At 52.7% G+C, this 19,302-nt stretch overlaps 1 protein-coding gene across 6 annotated transcripts in view; it reads right to left on the bottom strand.

The window, feature by feature from the left end:
* COL13A1 (collagen type XIII alpha 1 chain) overlaps positions 1 to 19,302 on the bottom strand; it is a 156,156-nt gene that overhangs the window by 46,334 nt on the left and 90,520 nt on the right. For 4 of the 6 annotated variants that reach the window (XM_063727362.1, XM_063727365.1, XM_063727363.1 and 1 more), the window contains 7 exons: positions 17,712 to 17,738; positions 17,588 to 17,614; positions 16,713 to 16,739; positions 13,553 to 13,618; positions 9,462 to 9,569; positions 7,374 to 7,400; positions 6,520 to 6,555 (listed from right to left, as the gene is read on the bottom strand). In XM_063727362.1, coding sequence (XP_063583432.1) covers positions 6,520 to 6,555; positions 7,374 to 7,400; positions 9,462 to 9,569; positions 13,553 to 13,618; positions 16,713 to 16,739; positions 17,588 to 17,614; positions 17,712 to 17,738 — 318 coding nt within the window. Of the gene's footprint in view, positions 1 to 6,519; positions 6,556 to 7,373; positions 7,401 to 9,461; positions 9,570 to 13,552; positions 13,619 to 14,781; positions 14,839 to 16,712; positions 16,740 to 17,587; positions 17,615 to 17,711; positions 17,739 to 19,302 lie in introns of all 6 variants that reach the window. The other 2 variants (XM_063727364.1, XM_063727361.1) reach the window with 1 other exon arrangement.

A 19,302-nucleotide genomic window follows, 5' to 3' on the forward strand; every position in this document is an offset into this window, starting at 1 on the left:
GAAGTGATTCGGGGAATTACCGGGGTTGGGTGCCCCATTGAAGGCCAGGGCTTTGGAAGGGCAGCTGGCTTGCAATCTCAATTTGAGATCGGTTGATTTTGTAGTTAGTTCCAAAAAGAAAAGTCAGCTCTAATTAATCTTGGACTTTGGAGTGCATGAAAAACAGAGCCCAGAGTGCTCAGGGTGGGGGCTGGGGTCGATTTAGTCTACACAAGGTCTCAGATCAGAGGCCTAGATCTTAGTTTTCTTATCTTTAATGCGAATGGTCCCCACAAGGATTTCACAGCTTTCAAAGAAAATGCTGTCCCCGCACTAGCAGGCTTCTGCATCTATGGCTTCCATCTGCACGGAGCACTCAGTGGGAGTGGGAACGGCATGGGCTACTCAGGTCCTACAGGAGCCAGAGGGGTGCAGGAAGGTTTTAGGAATACTGTCGTGGAAGGTTGGGGCAAGCTACCTCCTCTAGGCTTTATTGGGAGTCCTGAAACCATCCCAACTCCCTGAGGGACTTATTTGGGTGGAGTCAGTGCCAGTGGGCAAAGCTCTCCACTTCCTTAATTCTTTGGCAAGAGCAACACACCAAGTACTCCCTGTTCTCTGCTGCGGACTCTGCAGACACTGCTCCCAGGGAGCCTGGAGGCTCAGAGAAAGGCCTGAATCCAGCCTTGTCTTACAAGAACAAAAACAGCTCAGCTGCCACCTCCCTTCCTTCCATTCATGGAGGGGTTTGGGGGAAGGTCTACTGGAAATCATCATGGGGTCTCCCAGGGCTGCTAAGACGCAGATAGTAAAGTCATTCAGAGCAAGGCTTTGGGATCACACAGACCTGGCTTCTCTATTTCCTAGCTGTGGACCTCGGGGAAAATGGCCTCTGTGAACCTCAGTATGCTCATCCATAAGTTGGGAATTGAGTAAAAACTACCTCACGGGGTCGTTACAAGGATTCAATAAGTTGATGCATGCAAAGTGCCTAGTACACAGCCTGGCTTGTTGAAGAAGCCAGTAAGGTAGTTACAATTGCACGAGTTATCATTCTACAGCAGTGTGTCCACCACATGGGCCCTTGCTGTGGCTGGCAGATCAGAATCCTCATGCCCTTTGGCTGAAGGATTGAGAAGGGGCAAGGAGAAGGGCCAGCACAACCACAGAATGAAGGCTGAGATGGCTGGGGGGGTGGGCTTCTGTCCCTGTGCCCTTCCCCAGCCCTCTAGCCATCTCATCAAAGGGCCCATCCCATCTCCTCCCCAGGGCATCCCTGTTTCTGGGGAGCCCCACTGGCCTCCAGGAGGCGTAGCTGCAGTTGCAAGCAGCTCTAGCCTGAAGCTCTCATGTTCCTCCTCCGGTCTGAAACCCACAGCCTGAAAGAGGGGAATGTGTGTTTCAGCCATGGTCCTTCATGCAAACCATGAGGCTTAACATCCAGACCACCACAGGCATCAAATGCGCCCCCAGAGTGAGACAGACAGACCAGTTCTGCTGTACTTAGAGATAAGCTGTCACCAGGTTTTGTGATCCACATACCATCTGACAATACTCGTCAACCTTCTTGAAAGAGAGCCAAGGTTGTAATGTTTTAAACATGCTTCGCATCTTGCAACGTATTTAAAGTAGATCAGTGTCATAAATTTGGATCAAATAAATACCACATGGGTGCACAACAATACTCGCAGTGTCTAGGCAGGAGGGCTGGCCCTGACTGGGGCATGGGGGCAGCACAGGGGCCGCTGGCTACACTGGGCTTTGATCTCAAGGAACTGATGGAGAAGCCTGCCTTGCGGGTCTGGCTGGCCTTTGAGAGGATGCCAGGCCCAGTCCAGCTGCTGGGGGTGGTGGTGGACATCAGCAAACTTCATAGGCTGAGAGCCTGTGGTGTCAGAAAGGTGTCCCTCCAAGTGGGTCAGATCTCTGGGGAAGAAGGAAGCTTATGTGGGGGGCCCATCAGTTACCCCACAGGTCCTGCTCACATCCTGACCTCAAGAGGCAGTCACATGGCCCCGTCTCAGCTTGGCATCCCCAGCTGCTGGCACTGCTCCTCCCCAGGGTGGTGGGGGAGGGCAAACTCATTCCCAGCCCCTGAGACCAAGCCACCCTTCGTGTTAGTGCTTCCTCTGTAGGCCTTACTCCAAGCAGAGAGCAGAGCATGGAGGAGAGAATAAAAGAGGGGACTGATGGGCAATAGAAGGGAGGTAGGGGGACAGCCCTCCACATCCCAAAGAAACCATTAGTAGGCGGAGATTGGGAGGGTTGGTCTGTGCAGTTAGCTTAGCCTGGGGTGAGTCCCCTGAGCAGACATTCAACTTCTGCACCAGGGTGGAAAGACAGACTGGCCACAGGGCTTGATGAGGCCTGGTTTCTAATTCCAGCATGGCTGTTTACTAGCTGTGCAACCTTGGGCAAAGTATTAACCTCTCTCATTTAGACAATCAGGATAATGAGTTCTAACCACTGAGCCATGGTAAGAACTGAATAAGGTGGAATAAATGAACTTTCTAAACTAGAGATGTGAAATATTGCTGCACTACCCAAAGATGAAAAATCCCTTCATCTCAAGATTCAGAGGGGAAATAAACTTCTGCCTGATCATGGGGTCAAGACACCTGCTGTCCCAATGAGGCTAGGGCAGTGAGATAGGCACTTGTAGCCTCCCAAGGAATGACCTCAAGTCCTTGGTGGCGGGCCGTCTGCTGCTGGTCATAGTTCCCAGTGCCAGCCCTCTGACCTTTGGTGGACTTGGAGGCAGTGGAGAGTTAGTGGCAAGATAAGGGTCCCAGCAGAGTAAAGGCCAGCACAGAGGAAAGGGTGCCCAGACCAGCCATGGGCTGTTGGCTTTGCAAGGCTAGTCGCTCCAGTGGCACCTACTGAAAAGACTCAGCGACAGGTTGGGAGCAGTGGAGGCAATGGGAACCTTCCAGTGACCCAGAGAGGTGGTGATGGGGCATGATGGCCTCACAGTCCCTCCAGATTCCATGAGAAGAGGCTACTGGAGAAGAGCAGAGAGGGTGGTCTGGCAGAGAAAGAAGGGTTGGGAGGCAAGAGTCCAGCATGAAGGGGAAGGGTCTTCTCCTCAGTGCCTCATGAGACCTAGGAGTGGGGATGCTTCTGACAAGCCCTGGATGTGGATGGAGAAAAGACATGGACAGAGGTTCAGAGAGACAGAGCCTCCTCTCAAGGCCAGGGCTCAAGGCTCAGAGCTGCTTCTCTCTTAAGGCTATGGAGCCAACTCTGTCCCCACGAAGCTATGACTTCCCTGAGCTGGAAGGGATTTTCAGTCTCCCAGCTGATATAGAGACTTCTCTTAACACATCCCAGACCAGTCATTATCCAGCCTCTAATTGAACACCTCTGGTGACCAGAACTCCCTCCCTCCCAAGGCATCTGGCGATTAGGAAGCTCCCTCTTCTGGAGCTGGAATTGCTCTTCTTGTAGAGTTTATTCATTGGCACTTGCTCTACTTCTAGTCATGCAAATGAAAGTATGATCCTTCTTCCACACTAGAGCAGGGAGGCTCTGAGCAAATCTCCTGCTTCCTGGGTACCGGAAGTGTTCCCCCATCAGGAGGGCTACACTGGTCTTCTCTGCAAATTCAATGTAGCCTGGGTTAAATGTTTCTTCCTACAATCTGAGTCTAGGATTGCCACTGTCCTGGGACCAGGCCCTCTAGCGTCAGGACACCCTAACCCCAAGCAGAGGATACTCCGTACTCAGGACAGCAGACCCCATGCCCCTTTCTGGATGAATCACTCTTCTAGTTTGCAGCAGAATGCAGACACCTGTCATGGTATGATGCCAGCCAAGGGCATCGCTGTGATGCCTGGAGACCCTCTGCTGCCCTGCAACTCCTTCATAGCTTGAAAGAGCTGGCCCTGCTGTTAATGAAAAACCGACCCCGCATTGCACCAGGGGGCAGTAAATTTTATGAGTCTGTGTGAGTGGATAGAGGCAACTGCTGGGGCTGATTTCCACTTCCTGATACAATACAAATGTCTTAGTTTATGTAGAACTAATTAAAGATCTCTCAGGTCTTGCCATTTCATTCACCAGGCACCCATAAAGCCATGTAGTTATGGCAACCTCCTGACTGCAGTGTGCGAGGAATGTGCTTTGGAAGGAGTGCTTCTTCCCTTCCCTTCCCAACATTTCTGCCCCCCTCCTGCTGCTGCCTTTCCTTCCTGCCTCTTTTCTCCTCCTGGAAGGCTCTAGCAGCTTCCCAGCCAGGGTCTGGAGGGCAGGGTTGCGCTTCTTACAGCAGGTGGTACCATGGGAAGGACCCAGACCTGGAATTGAACTCCTGCTCTGCCACTTATGAGCCAGGAGACTTTGGACAAGCTCCAGTGCTGTGGTTTGAATGTGTCCCCCATAGCTCTTGTGTTGGAAACTTAATCCCCAATGCAACAGTGTTGAGAGGTGGGACCTTTAAGAGGTGATTAGTTTATGACAGCTCTGCCCTCACGAATAAATTAATGTTGCTGTCGCGGGAGTGGGATAGTTATCATGGGTTAGTTATTGTGGGAGTGAATTAGTTATTGCAAGAGTGGGTTAGTTATTGTGGGAGTGGGTTAGTTATCATGGGTGTGGGTTTGTGATTGCAGGAGTGGGTTAGTTATCATGGGAGTGGTTTAGTTATTGTGAGAGTGGGTTAGTTATTGTGGGGGTGGGTTACTTATCATGAGAGTGGGTTGGTTATTGTGGGAGTGGGTTAGTTATCATGGAAGTGGGTTAGTTATTGTGGGAGTGGGTTAGTTATCATGGAAGTGAGTTAGTTATTGTGGGAATGGGTGTGTGATTGCGAGAGTGGGTTTGTTATAAAAGCGAGCCCAGCCTTCTCTTGCTCGTGTTCTCTCACCCTCTCCTGCCCTTCCACTGTCCACCATGGGATGACACAACAAGAAGGTCCTCACCAGATATGGGCCCCTTGACTGTGGGCTTCCCAGCCTTCAAAATGGTAAGAAATAAGTTTCTTGTCTTTATAAATTACCCAGTCTGTGGTATTCTGTTATAGCAACATGAAATGGACTAAGACACACAGTTTTCTCATTTTTTAAATAGGAGAATAGTCATACCAGCCTCACAGAGTGGTTTTAGGGCGAAAAATAATGCAGTTTCTGTTGAAAGATAGTGCCTAGACCATAGTACGTGTTCAGTAAGTAGTGACTACCATAAAATTATTATTGCTATTACAGTTATTATAATGACTGCTTCTGGGTCTTTGCTCAAATTGTTTACCTATCTAAAATATTGTTTCCATTCAGATTTTCTAGTTGAAGGCCCACAGTGGTAGATTAAAAATGGCCACAACTGGGCGCGGTGGCTCACACCTGTAATCCCAGCACTTTGGGAGGCTGAGGTGGGCAGATCATGAGGTCAAGAGATGGAGACCATCCTGCCCAACATGGTGAAACCCCGTCTCTACTAAAAATACAAAAATTGGCTGGGCATGGTGGTGTGCACCTGTAATCCCAGCTACTCAGGAGGCTGAGGCAGGAGAATCACTTGAACCTGGGAGGCGGGGGTTGCAGTGAGCCGAGATCATGCCACTGCACTCCAGCCTGGTGACAGAGTTAGACTCTGTCTCAAACAAAACAAAACAAAACAAAAAAAACAACAAAAAAACCCAAAAAACCAAAAAAAAAAGAAAAGAAGGCCACAAATGCTTTCTACTCCTCCAATGAAGAAGTAGAGCCTAAGACTCTTCCCATACTGACTCACATGACTTGGTCATGTGACTTGCTTCAACCAATAAGACATTAGAAAATGTGAAACCAGCAGATATGTGACAAGTCTTTATGCACTGGGACCTGCCCATTTTGAATGCTGCCCTGGACCTGCTGTGCTGTAAGGAAGTCTGTCTAGCTTCCTGGAGGATAAGAGGCCATGTGGAGAACAAGGGCCCCCAGCCCACAGCCAGCATTGACCACCAGACATGTGAGTGGGGCCATCTTGTCCCCTCCTACTCTATCTGTCATTTGGTGTGACTGCATGAGTGAGCCCAGGTGAGATTAGCAGCATTCCCAGACTGTCAATCCACAGAATTGTGACAGAGAGTCAGTAAACTTGAAATGGTTTGTTACACGGCAATAGATAACTGATACATCTGCCCATTCATCAAAGTTGAGTTCTCAGGCTGTCTTCTCCCAGAATATTTCCCAAACTTCTCTCAACCTGAAATTTGTCTCTCCACCTCCTGTAATCATGCAGTGCCTTGTGACAGTAGCACTTAATAAAGTCTGCCTTCACTGGGGTTATTTGTGCAGGAGTGCTTCTGACTCTCTGGCCTGTAAGAGCCGGACCCCTCCATGTCCTACCTCCTGGCTCAGCACAGAAAGAACTCTGCCTAGGTGGATCCCAGTAATCTGGCTCCCACTTATCCAGGCCCTCGGGGGGCCAGTGAGAACCTGGCCTGCCTCAGTACAGGCACAGCCACTTAGGTTGGAAGGGAGAGACCCTCTTGGGTCTGAGGTCCAGTAGGCCACTGATTTGTCCAAAGTCCTGCCCCACTTGGGTCCTCCCCCTCCATCTTACCTTCCGGCCATGGTAGCCGTGGATCCCTGGGTCTCCCTGGGGAAACAAAGAGAAGGTCATTAAAGAAGTTTTCCCACTGCCAAACTTTGATGTGTGCTGTTCCCCACACAATACCATCCCTCTTCCTCTCCATGACTCCAAGTCCCACTGCCCCTTCAACACCCATCTCCAGCCTTCCCAGGAGCAACAGCTCTTAGCTTCCTCTGAGGCCAACACAGATTGTTCTACTCTTGAGAACAGGCTCCACTTTGCAGAGGCTGAGGAACGGTGGGAAGAGTCACTTGGGTAGAGACCCAGGAGACCTGATTCTATTGAACATGGACAAGTCACTTTCCCCCAGGGCTCTTAGCTTCTGCATTTATAAGATAGTTGGGCACAATCAGTGCTTGGCATCTTCTTGTCCCCAGAGCCCCAGGGTCCCCAGCTTCAAAGGGAGAGGCTGTTTGACACTGTGGGCCTCTGGGTGAGGGTTCACAGGAGACTGGATTACCCTAGAGGTCTCTTCCCATTCTGACACCTTATAAAACACTATTTTATTGGGATATTGTGACGATGTTCTGGGCATGAGCTTAGAGTTTCCAGCTAGACACTACGCTGCTTGGAGGGTGGACTGTGCCTTCAATGCTGGCCCGTAGCACTTGCTTCATTGGCTTGAGCACACAAGAAGTGCAATTCTTGTTGGAATCAAATTAGTTCTTGAGAAGGTTGGTGTTTTGGAAGTGGGTCAAGCTTGATCTGTCCCTCAGCTGAGATCCCTCTCTGCCCCTGCCTCAGTCACTTTCTGTGCTGCCTCCCCTTCCCTCCTGTAGGGAATTCTCCCGCCTGTTTAACACATCACCCAGAAGGACACTCACCTTTGGTCCAGGAGGCCCAGGTAAGCCCTGTGGAAACAGAAAAAAAAAAAAAAAAAAAAAAAAAGATGAGTAGAGCTGGTTTCCACTGGTTAATGGTTGGGGCTAGCCATACTTACAGTGCACCCTAGGGGCAGAGTATCCCCTAATAGCCATGGCAAGAGAATAGGCCAACAGTCTTAGTGGATCCCAGAAGAGGATCTGAAACCTGCTGAGGGCACGTGGGGATAACAGGCTTATGTCCCTCTTTGCAGCCATGTGGGCGCCGTGGGCAACTCTGCTGTGCTCGCCCATGGAAAGTAGGTCAGCGGCATCATGCTAAATTGACAGTGTGGTTTGGTCCAGATCCTCATTCACCCACCTCCTAATTGGAACCCCTCCCTAGAAAGCCAGCCTTGCCCAGCAGAGCCTTGGTTTTGCCCTTGGTCCTGCCTGCCGGTGGAGGAGCCTCTGTCTCCTTCTGCCCGTGGTGCTGTGGGCAGCTGGCCCCAGTGAGGTGGTGTGAGCTGAGGGACAGGTCAGGGAAAGCTGGCTCCACCGCAGCCTTGGGTGTAGGTGTGGACAGCAAACGTGGGCTGGAGAAAGCCATGACGCCTGAGTCTGGTCTGTTGCAATTGGTTTAAGAAACATGCTCTCTGGTTTTCTTTTTTTGGTTGTTGTTGTTGTTATAAACAACCTAACAAAGAAAACCACCTGCCTTGGGTTCAGTGAATGACAGCCCCAAGTGTCAGGAGGGGGGTGTGGTGGAAAGGGCAGCGGTCAGCAAAAAGTGAATTTGGAGCACTTTTTGGATTTCTTGCCTTAGTTTGGTTCCGTTTCCTAAGTTTCCCTTCCTTTAAGGTTTTCCCATCTAAAAACTGGTGGAAATAAGGCTAACCCCCCTCTCTGGAGTGCTGGGGAGAAATTGTGGAAAAATTTAAAATTCATTCCAGGGGTCAAGCATTGCAGGGGTCATTGTGCTGGCTTTCCCAGCCAAGTGGGTGCTCTGTTCGGCCATAGCTGTGGCCCAGTCCGGGGAGACCCCATAACAAGCTTTGAGATTGAAAGCTGGGCAGCCAAAGGGCTCAGACGTGCAACCAGGCCATCTAGAATGTGGCCGTACACACAGGGTGCTATCTGTTGGGGACATCCTGGCCCAGTGATTCCACTTCTGGGACTCTATTCCAGCAAAACTATCAGAGATGTGCACAAACATTATGTTTCTTTGTCTATGTTCCATTCTTTTCACAATTAACTTATGGTGCTTTTGTCATAAGAAGGAAAAACAGGTTTTGTTTTGGTTTTTCTACCATGTGGGAAAAACATTATTTAAAAAGCATTTTGCCCTTTACCTGCTTCTCCAATAACATTAGTCTTATGGGTGGGAGGAAGACCCGTTTTCTCTGAAGTCCAGGTACCCACTGAGTTATTCCGTCCTGGCGCTTTGTTGTATAAATTGGGCTGGGAAAGAGTGGAGTCTTAGCCAGGGCTTGAACATGGGTGACTTGGTGGCCACTGGGCTTGACCTGTCACTTGAATGTGGTCCAGCCTGGAGAGGTGCCAGTTGGCCTCTCTGGAGTCCTCCAGGCAGTGGCCCTGCAGGCTTGATGCATCCTCAGGCTTGGCGCAGGGCTCTTGGCTGACTGGACCTTCAGTTCAGCTGGCAGGTGGCCCAGCAGTGTGAAACCTGCACACCCCACTGGAGGGCATGTTCACTGGGGTGCCAGGTGGTTGGATGACCCCTCACTACCTCCTTCAGAACCCACTGCCTCTGACTCAGGTTTTCCTAAGGGGCTCAGGGATGGTCATCAGAGGTGTCCTTGGGAATTCTCTTTCCAAATTCCTCTCTGCTGGGGCTGGAAATGGGGCAGGCCATTGGCGGTCCCCTCACTGGAAGGCAGGGGACATGGCCCAGGTTGCATTTCAGAGCCAGAGTGCAACAGGTGATGAGTGTGATGGGGATGAATAGCCCCTTGTGTGGTTCACCCACATCCAATGGCCCTGCCAAGGCATTTCTGCTTTTTGTAGGGGACCCACTGCCTATTCAAGGTTTGGAGGTTTCCAGAGAGTTCTTGGGACAAGTCTTGAAGGAGAGAGGAAGGGAATACTTACAGGTGGCCCCATGGGCCCTGGCAGTCCTGGGTGCCCCAGAGGTCCACTTGGTCCAGGGGGGCCTGGGGGCCCTGGTGGGCCTTGGATGCTGGCCTGGCTCTGTTCACCCTGAGGTTCATGGAAACGAATGTTAGAGGGAAGTCCCCCAGAGCTGCAGACCATCCCCCACCCTCAGGCCATGCACCCGGTGAAGGCCTGCTGTGACTTCTGCTGGGAAGGCAGTGGTGATGGGGGGAGGAGGCGGTGGCATGATGGTGATGATGCTGTGGTAGTGGTGATGACATGCAGGGGCCGGTGGCAGTGAGAAGAACGCCAAGATGTTAGGTCCCTGAAGGTGGGGCTTCCAAAGAGGACTTGCTGCGGAGAGACATTCTGCGGGGGGCAGAGGCAGAGGAGTGGGTGGGAGACAGCCCCTGGCCCAACCAAAGGTCTGCTCCCAGCCTGGCCAGATGGCCTGAATCTTCAGCCTGGGCCTGCCTCTGTCACCCTCCCTGTGTGGCGAGGCACAGGTTTCCCTAAGCCCCGGTGTCTCAGCCATAGAATGGGAACAATAGCCCTCGTTTCCTGTCTCAGCTTTTTGCTGTCTTTGACTATCTGACCCAGAGGATCAAATGGGATCCTTAGGTCAAAGCCCATGGAATTTTGTTTGGCTCACTAAACAACTGAGCAAGAGACTTTACATACAAAATTTGAATTGATGGCTTCTGATGAAACACTGGGAACCCTGGCTGTGCTGGGCCTACATTTCTACGTCCAAGGAGTGGCTGCCTGTTAAGCGGGGCCTGAGTTCTCTGGCTGCTTTTGTCCTCTGCCTCCTAGCCCTTCTCACACACAGCCTGCTTCTGTTACTTAGGTGATCTGCCTGGCCTCGGAGGGCAGTTGAGTCTGCAATCTTTGGTTTCGTTGAAAGAGTTTGGAAGCTGTGTGGAAGTGCTTTATGCTGTGTGGAGAGGCTGTTATTATTCCTTTGTCTCCTCAGCCAGTTGCTCTGAGCCCAGCCTTGCCACCATGCCTGTCCCGGGGATGGACTGTGAGCCCAGGGAGGTAGGGATGGCATCATGCCAGGGAGGAGGAGACGGCCTGGTGCACGTGACCCAGATCTCAGGGCTGGGGCAACACAAAGTCATCTTAGATCTAAACCAAGCCTGGCTCCTTGGTTTGTTATTTTCTAAATGACCTCTCTGGGATCAATCTGGGCTTAGCTCTTGTGAGGAGGGGCCCATCCCTGCAGATGGGCTGAAGCAGAACCTCCTGGCAGGTGTGGGAGCTCCAGGGTGGAGGCTGGGGGATGCAGGTGGCCAGAGTTCCAGGCCGGCCCACCTTTCTCAGAGGATCTCAGCAAGCCCCTATGACACACCGGGTCTCCTGCTTCCCCATGTGAGGAAGGCAGCTGATGATGCTTGCTTCAAACTCTAGAGGGAAGTGGTGGTGATAAATAGGAGTGCACAACCTGGGAATCAGAAATGTAAGCTTTCAGCAAGACCTGCTTGCACCATCTTTTGGCTGGAAAACCTGTGGGCAGATGGCATCTAGCAGTGTCACTCTGGGGCCTGGGCCCTGTCCTGCCACACCTTCTGAGAAGCCACTTTAGGGCTCAGGGTGTCCATGGCAGAGGAGGTAGGTGTTGAAATCACTTTGGCAGCTGCCCTGACTGCAGGTCCCCCATCCGGCTGCATGGTGGTTGTTGATAAATCTCAGGTGTCAGTGTTTCTTCTGAACGGAGAAAGGCTTCACTAAGCCTCAGGCCTTAAAAAGGGACCAGTGCCGCCTCCTTTTCAACCACATTAAACCTGATTCAGCTGCTTGGGTCCTGGAACCTCCTCAGAATCCTGTACTTTATGTGTTTATATTTTTCGTGGGTTTCTACATTCACAAGATGGGGGAGGCTTAGTCTGAGGCAAACTCCTGAGGTCCTTTCTGGCTGTGAAATTCTAGAATCTTCATAACGTCACAAGTCCTATGTTACAGAAGAGAGAACTGAGGCTCTGAGAAGTTGAACTCCCTGATCAAAGTCACATGGGAATTCAGGGTGGCGCCAGGACCCAAAGTTGGAACTGCAGACTCTTCCTATTCTTTCCAAGTAAGCCCCCAGCAAAAAGGGCTCACCATCTACCCTTTTTGCACTTTGGAAATGACCTCCAGCACCATCTGCTAAACACATCTTATCTCATATAAAGCTTCCTTTTTCAGTGAATCTTAGACCCAATGTTTAAGTGGCTTGCAGAGCCTGTAAAATCAATATTGGTTTATTGATAAGAAATGGACAAGCATTTTTATGTCCCATAGTGGCTGACAGCATAAAAAACCTGATTCTGGAGGCAGAATCTGCAGCAGGTAGCTCAGAGTTGCCTCGTCTTCTTTCTCTACTTTGGAAACCAGGTCAGGGTAGCACAAAAAGTTCTGGCTTCACCACTTCTTGCTCTTGAAAAGGGAGGCAGTAACATGCAGTGGCCTGGATGGAATCCTGCACCCCTCTAGATTTCTTCCTTTGCAAAGCGGGGGATAATGAGGTGGCTGGTGTGGGGAATGCATGAGATAATTTGCATAGAATTCTCACAGCAATGCCTGGAACCCAGCGAGGGCTCAACAAAGAACAGCTGATACAACTAAGGCCGGGATGTCGCTGTTGGGGCCCAGGAGAATAGCTATTCTGAGAGTGTGGACTCAGCTCTCCTGGAATGGGGTCCGGCACAGGCTGGGGTGGGTGACAGGGGTGGGCCTGGTGCTTCTCTGAGCTGCCAGTGGGCCTCCTGAGTAGCCATGCTCTGGTGAGTGCTCGGGCACACGGAGGCTCTCGAGGATTTGGCCAGGCGTAATGAGATATGTGGCCTGCAGGCTTGGGTGGCACTGGAGTCATGTGTCCCTCTGTATTTTTAGCTGTTAATTGGAGGGATTTTTCAGCCTTGTTCAATCAGGTGCCTGAACATCCAGGCCCTTGGGCTCCTGACTCCTGACTCAGGCCGGATGGTTGCTCGAGGCTCTGCGGTCAGGCTTGAAGAAAGCAGCTCAGAGCCCTGCCACTGCTAGTGTCCCTGTGCCAGGAGGGGGACCCAGTGCAGCATGAGAAAGGTGAGGAGCACAGGGGCAGCCACGGGCCACCTGGCCTGGAATCAAGCTGTGATCTCTTGAAGATCAGAGGCCAGATGGCTTTGTTCTTTGTGATCTGCTCCTATCCAAGCCTCTTTGGGTTAGGAAGGCAGGAAGAAGGAAGCACTTGCTGACAATGTGGGTTGTGGACTACATTCCCTCCACAAATTCCCTTGCTCCCCAAACTCAGGTTATGAGGGATCAGGTGCTAAGCAGTCTGCATTTCTAAGTAGAGAGGAGGTAGGTCCAGCTGAGAGAGCCCTGGATGTGGGGTCTGAAGACCTGACTTCAATTTCAATTCTGCTTCAAGGCCAGTTTCAATTCTGCCTCTTACTGTTAGTAAAAGCTTGGGCAAATCAATTCACTTCTCTGAGCCTCAGTTTCTTTATCTCCAAAATATGGATAATAGTAATAATAACGGCTAACAATTATATCTCTTAAACTGTGCCAGGAACTATTCCAAGTGCTTTACATATCAACAACAGCCCTGTGAAATAGACACTGTTATTATCCTTATTTTATAGATGAGAAGGCTGGGACACAGAGAGGTCAAGTAACTTGCCCCAAATGACACAGCTAGTAACAGGCAGAGAGACTGGGTACAAATCCCCACTCTGCAATGTACTGGCTGTGTGACCTTGGCAACTTGATTAACCTCTGAGCCTCGATTTCCTCGTCTGTGAAACAAGGATGATCATGCCTAATTCATAAAACTGTTGGTGAATGAAATATAACCAGGCCTGTGAAATGGGTAACAGGGTGCCTGGCACACACTGACAGCTCTTATTGGTGGCTGTTGTGAGTAATCATTGTGTGGTGGTAGTTGTGGGTCTTCTGGGGCCTGTGTGTTGTGTATTTCCATGTCTATGGTATACGTGGGCCTATTTTTGTCTAATTTAATTTCACTGAGTTAGAGAGAGGTTCTGGCTTTGTCTGCAGCCCCAGCAGGCTTGCCAGGCCCCTTGGGAAACCACACATGGTCTGGACAAACGGGAGGTGTCTACCTGGAATGTCCGCCTTTTTATGACCGGGGGTGGAGCCAGTCGCACTGAATTGAGGAGAGGCAGCAGCTGAGGAGAAAGATGAGTTGGAGGGCCAGAGGGCAAAGGCCAAAGATCACAGGTATTCAGATCGATGCCAAAAGTCGCCAGGAGGGCAGGGCGGCCAAGAGGGACCGGAGCAGAGGAAGAGAGAAGAGAGATTAGCGTGCACACAAGGAGTGGGAGGGAAGGAGTGGACAGGGCACTCTCACGGCTTGAGGATGCAGAGCGGAGCTTGCCCTTGGATGGCACAGCCGTCCCTTGGGAGGAGTTGTGGCCCTCAGTCCACACCCGGCCTCGGCCTCCAGGTCGGAGTTTGGGGTGTTGACCAGCAGCCCCCGGAATAGGACAGTGGCCCCCCACGGCCAGGCTTGCCCTCCGTGGCCATGCTGGGCTGCAGAGGCTGCTGGACACGCAGCCCAACATTGCACTGCCAGCCCCACCCGTCCCTGCTTGGTGGACAGAAGGGAGCCAACTCAGAGGCTCTGGCCAGGGAACCACCAGGCCCGTGAAATTGGTACTTGAAGTTGGGCTGGTGTGCGGCTGGTGGGTTCTTTTTTAGGTTGAGCAAGAAAGGCTGGTGTCAGCGCATCTGGGGAGGGTGGTCAAGGGCAGTGCCAAGCCCAGCTCCCCGGGGGTTGAGCTGGCTGAGGGTGCGGCCAGTGTGGGCACATGCTAAGTGCTGCTGAGGGCTCACCCTGGGGCTGCGGGGCCTGGAAAATAGAGGCTGGGCAAAAATATCTCCAGAAAGCTCAACCACGTTTTTGCGGGAGGCAACTTGCAGTCATTTATCTAATGTGATTTTCATTTCTGGAAATTCTTGCAGCTTCCAGTCCCTCTACCCATTGAAGCTGAGCAACCCATGGCTTTAGGAGGCCATCAGAGCCCATGTGAAAACAAAGATGGCATATACTGTCATCAGCTGCTTGTTTTTGAAAGCGCTTAAATCACACGAGACTCCTGGGGTGAGTGTTAAGAACCAGGAGCTGCTTGGGCTGTGAATGCGCCCAGCTGGGGATGGGGAGCCCAAGTGTGGCCTTTCCAGGTCACAGCTGCTGCCTTCTTGGACAGCAGTGGCACACAGAGCTCCACCCGCTCCCGCTGCCGGGGCCTGGGGACGTGCAATGTTGGGCTGTATGTTCAGGAAGCCTCTCAGTGGAGAGGGGCCCGGAGACCTTCCAGAACCTACAAACCTTCAGGGCAATTATCTGGCTGGAGCGCAGAGCTGCTGGCATGCTGCTTAGGCACTCCTAGTTTGGGAGGGGATGGAGGTGGCGACAGGGACCGTGAGGGGAGAGCCCACAGACACCAGCTCCCCTGCTCCCCACCCCTTTCCTCTCCCTCCCTGGGGAAGCCACAGGCTGGAATGGAGGAGGGGCCACCTGGATTTCTTGGTGTCTTCCAGGCCCCGAGACCTGCCACCCCAACCCAACCCCTTGGAAAGCCAACAGATCTCTAGAAGCGCCCTGATTTTCTACCCTCTTCTAAATAAACTTGCTCTGCCCTCAGCTGGAATCCCAAATCTACACCCCCGCCCCACGCTTGACATGTTCCCCAGAGTGCCACTGTCATGAGGTCAGGCTTCACTGCACCCTGTGGCCAGGGGTATTCTGCAGCCTTCTGTCACTGTGCCCTTCCCTTTCCTTGTCTTGGGCTGAGGGGCAGAGAGCCCTGCCCCCACCCCATCCAAAGCGCTCACTAAGGACGGTTGACATACTACCAAAGCGTCTGCAGTTGTGTTGTCTTTTGTGCTGGGGGATGTTGTCTTTCTTTCAGGTAACATAACAATACTGTGAGCCCATCGTTTCAAATTAACACAGCTGACCTTCTATTATTGTATCAGGATCAGGCTGGCCGGAACACCAGGGCCCCTGCATCCCTGGAGCACATGCTGCTGATGGGCTGGCTCTGACTGCGCTGCTGCTGGCCTGCCTTCCTCAGCCCGGGCCCAGCACTGCCGTAGCCTTAAACCCATCCCAGCCTCTCATGCACCAGGCTCACAGTGGTTCCCTGGCCCAGGAACCCAGACCTCAGGCCTGCCTTCCAGCTTCCGGAGGGTCTGGGCAGAGGCTGGGCCCTGCTAGCATGGCCCTCCTGACGGCCTTCTAGAGTCAAGCTGACACTGAGCCCGGCTTATGTCTGTCTCCACTCCCAAAATCGCACCACCTGGACCTGCCTGGCAGGGCTGGGCAGCCAGGGAAGCTGAGCACCATGGGGTACATGACAGAGGGGAGAGATGCCTAAAGATGCTCATCTTCCATCCCTGCTGTCCAGGTCTGGGAGCAACGAGGCCAATCCACAAAATGAGGGGCATTTTTTTCTGGGTCCAGGTCAATGGGGCTCCTGCTGGAGGAAGCTGTGTGTATCTTGCTCTCCCCTGTCCCAAGATCGACCCTGCTGCTGGAACACAAGTTTGAAGATTCCTAACAGGACAACAGCAGTCTTTTGGGTTCTGTATCTTGGAGTGGAGCAAGGAAAAGGAAGGAGCAGGCGGGGGTGGGCAGAGGAACCATCTCAGCCTGAAATCCCCACCCTGCTTGGAGAAGGGCTTCCTCTGTTTTTCAAGAGGCCAAGGAGAGATTTTATCCTTGAATTGCTGCAGTCAGTCCCCGATTATCTCCCATCTTCGAGGTTTGGATGTGAAACACCATCATCTGATACAGTGACTAATCGAAAAGTCCCACTTTTTTGGCCATGGCTAGACTGCCAGGCACCCCCCCCCCACCGCCACACACACGCACTTGCACACACATGCTGGTTGGGTGGGGAGTCAAACAGACTCACACAAGTCACGCTGCCACAGAGGGCCATGTGCAGAGGAGCCACAGAGCTCCAGACACACAGCAGGAGACTCCAACATACCGAGTCGGATGTACGTACAAAGGGGCAGATGTACAGACACGCACGGGTGATGAACGGCTCCACACAGCACATCAGCTGTTCCCACCAGACGCACCACCACCCCAAGCTCCCCTCTCTGACTGCTGAGTGCAGAGGGCACTGGGTGCTCCTGTTCCCCCATGATCTGTTAGTAACTGGAGACCCCAGGGAGATGAGGCTGAGCTGGGTGCTGTGCCCCAGGGATGGATCAAAGGGCCCTGCTCAATTTTAAGGGTTCACTTACCCGGTGTGGGTACTCTCCACACTGACCCTGGGGAGGAGAGGGAAGGGAAAGGTGGTGTTAGGCACTTGTTGGGGATACTTGTCTCTCAGGGCACCCCCAGCACTTCAGGACATGCCACACATCTCACCGCTCACCAGCCCTCCTGCTCTAGTTTTGGTCTGAGCCCTCTGAGGCAGAAGAACTAAGTCCCTCCCTTGCCCCTGGGTAGCAGCAGGGAAGCAACTTCCACAGCCTGCCTGGAAGTGGCCCCAGGGAGCCTAGGGGTGGGGCTTCGCCTTACACCACTTGCCATAATGGCAGAGTCGGGAGTTATGCCCCATGCCTGGCAAAAGGTTGACCCTCTAGGCAGGCCCACCAGACAGCCCTGAACAGGAGCCACTGGATGGAAGCAGCTGGCACCATGGGGGACCCCAAGCCACCTTCTCTGAGCTGGGAGTGCCAGGCCCCTGTACCAGCGGCCCAAGGGCAAGCACAGCAGAGTCTCTATCAGAAATTGAACAAGACAGAGAGGGCAGGAGGCCAGGCCAGTGGTTTACAGATTGATGCCTCAGAATCCCAGAGGCTCATGGAGGTGTCAGGGAACACCATGGAGTGACAGCTGGGAGGGGCCCAGAAAGAGGCTGAAGAGGGCCAGGCTCCAGGAAGATCCCTGGAAAAGGTTGTCACCCTGACCAGCCTCCAAGAGGACCCCTCACTCCAAGAAAAGGATGTCCCCTGGAGTGGTGTCAACCCAATCTGTTATGCGGCACCTCAGGGGCTTTCCTGGTTCTGTCAATTAAAACTAAAGTTTGAAAATAACCATAATCGACCCCTTTCTACCAACTGAGAGGCCATTTCCTGAGATGGAGACTCTAGGAAACCTCCACTGCTCTTACCTTTTCTCCTTTTTGTCCCTGGGGTCCCTACAAAGAGACAGAGATGAGAGAGTTAGAAACCAAAGCTAAGGTCACAGCCACCTGAAGCTTCTCTGCTGGGAAAATAGAAGGACAAGGTACCAACCGGCTGTCCTGGGGGACCCGTCAGACCCTGTGGGAAGCAAACACACATAGGTCAGCGGGCAGACAGAAGATGGGCAATCAGGGACACCTGCCTGGGTGGGGATTGGGGCTGAATCCCGAAGGCTGGGCTCTACCAGCCATGGCCAGGTCTTCCCATGCCCACCACATTCAAGGTGGTGGCCTCATTCACAGAGTTTCAGCTGCTTCACCCCTCAGTGGGCAGGACTAGGGCTGTGATGAAGAACAGATGGCATCTTTCATCCATTCCTCCAACCACCAGCATCTCATGGGCCAGCTATGGAGGGGCTGTACCTAGAGGTCAGGGAGTTTTCCGCTCCATGGGACCCCCTACCTCACATGCATCAAGCCTCTGAGTGACACTAGCACATTCCACCTCCTGCCTCCCAGGCTGCAGTGAAGCCCACTGAACCAGAAGAGCTTCTGGTCTGGGGGGCTGGGCCAGTGCCTCAGACAATGGGGGCCTTAGAGAAACCTTCAGCAAAAGAGAGAAAGCAGGAAGTTGGCAACTGAAGCCATGTTCCGGACTTCTCCAAGGAATATGAGGGGTCTTGAGGTTTCCTTCAAGGTTGTCTTGTCCATGCAGGGCTAGGAAAGGAGCCGGGGTCGGGAGGGACCCTTGCTGTCTGGGGAGGGCCCAGCTTCTCTGGCTCTCTTAGGAGGCTGCACCAAGGCTGGTGGAGGGAAGAGGAGAAAACAAATGCCTTATGAGCTGAGGATCCACCCTGAGGCTGGCTCTTCAGGTATGTGCCTGTGAGGGAGATGCTCGTGTCCACTCCAGCTCCTAAGCGAGGTGACAGAGACAAGGCCCCGTGGCTCAGTGAATGGTGGCACTGGGACAGGAGCCCAGGTTTGTCTGACGGCCAAGGTCCAGCTGTTTCCACTCTGCCGAATGCTCGGAACTGGGCCAGACCTTGGGAGTCAGGGCTTCTAGACTTGGCTAGAGCCATAAGCAGGTCCCTTTGAGCCACCAGTCTCTTTGGGGCCTGAAGCACCATGGATCCCAATAGGTGGGTCCATCTGGGAGGTGGCCGCAGCATGCTGTGATGTGCGAGAGCCTTGCTCCTGCTCCCGACTTGCCAACAGGGCCACCTCCAAACTGGGAAACTCCCAAGAGCATCACTGGAAGGGAGAAGTGGCCTTTGGGACCATCCATGTGGCACTCCCAGCCCATGTGGCTGGCCAAGTGTTTATTTATCTTTTGTTGTTTTATTGAGACAGGGTCTCGCTCTGTTGCCCAGAATGGAGTGCAGTGGTGTGATTTCTGCACACTGCAGCCTCCGCCTCCTGGGTTCAGGCAGTCCTCCCACCTCTGCCTCACAAATAACTAGGTCTACAGGCACACACTACCGTGCTCAGCTAATTCTCCTATTTTTTTATAGAGACAGGGTTTTGCCATGTTGCCCAGGCTGCTCTCAAACTCCCAGACTCAAGCAATCTGCCCGTGCTGGCCTCCCAGAGTTCTGGGATTACAGGTGGGAGCCACCGCGCTCGGCCTGGCAGAGTGTTTAGAATGAAGTTCTGCAACGCATGATTCATCTGGCAGGGAACCCGGGCCCAGACCACAGGTGACC

Source organism: Pongo abelii, chromosome 8 (genome assembly GCF_028885655.2).
Source record: "Pongo abelii isolate AG06213 chromosome 8, NHGRI_mPonAbe1-v2.0_pri, whole genome shotgun sequence".
NCBI classification, from domain to species: domain Eukaryota; kingdom Metazoa; phylum Chordata; class Mammalia; order Primates; family Hominidae; genus Pongo; species Pongo abelii.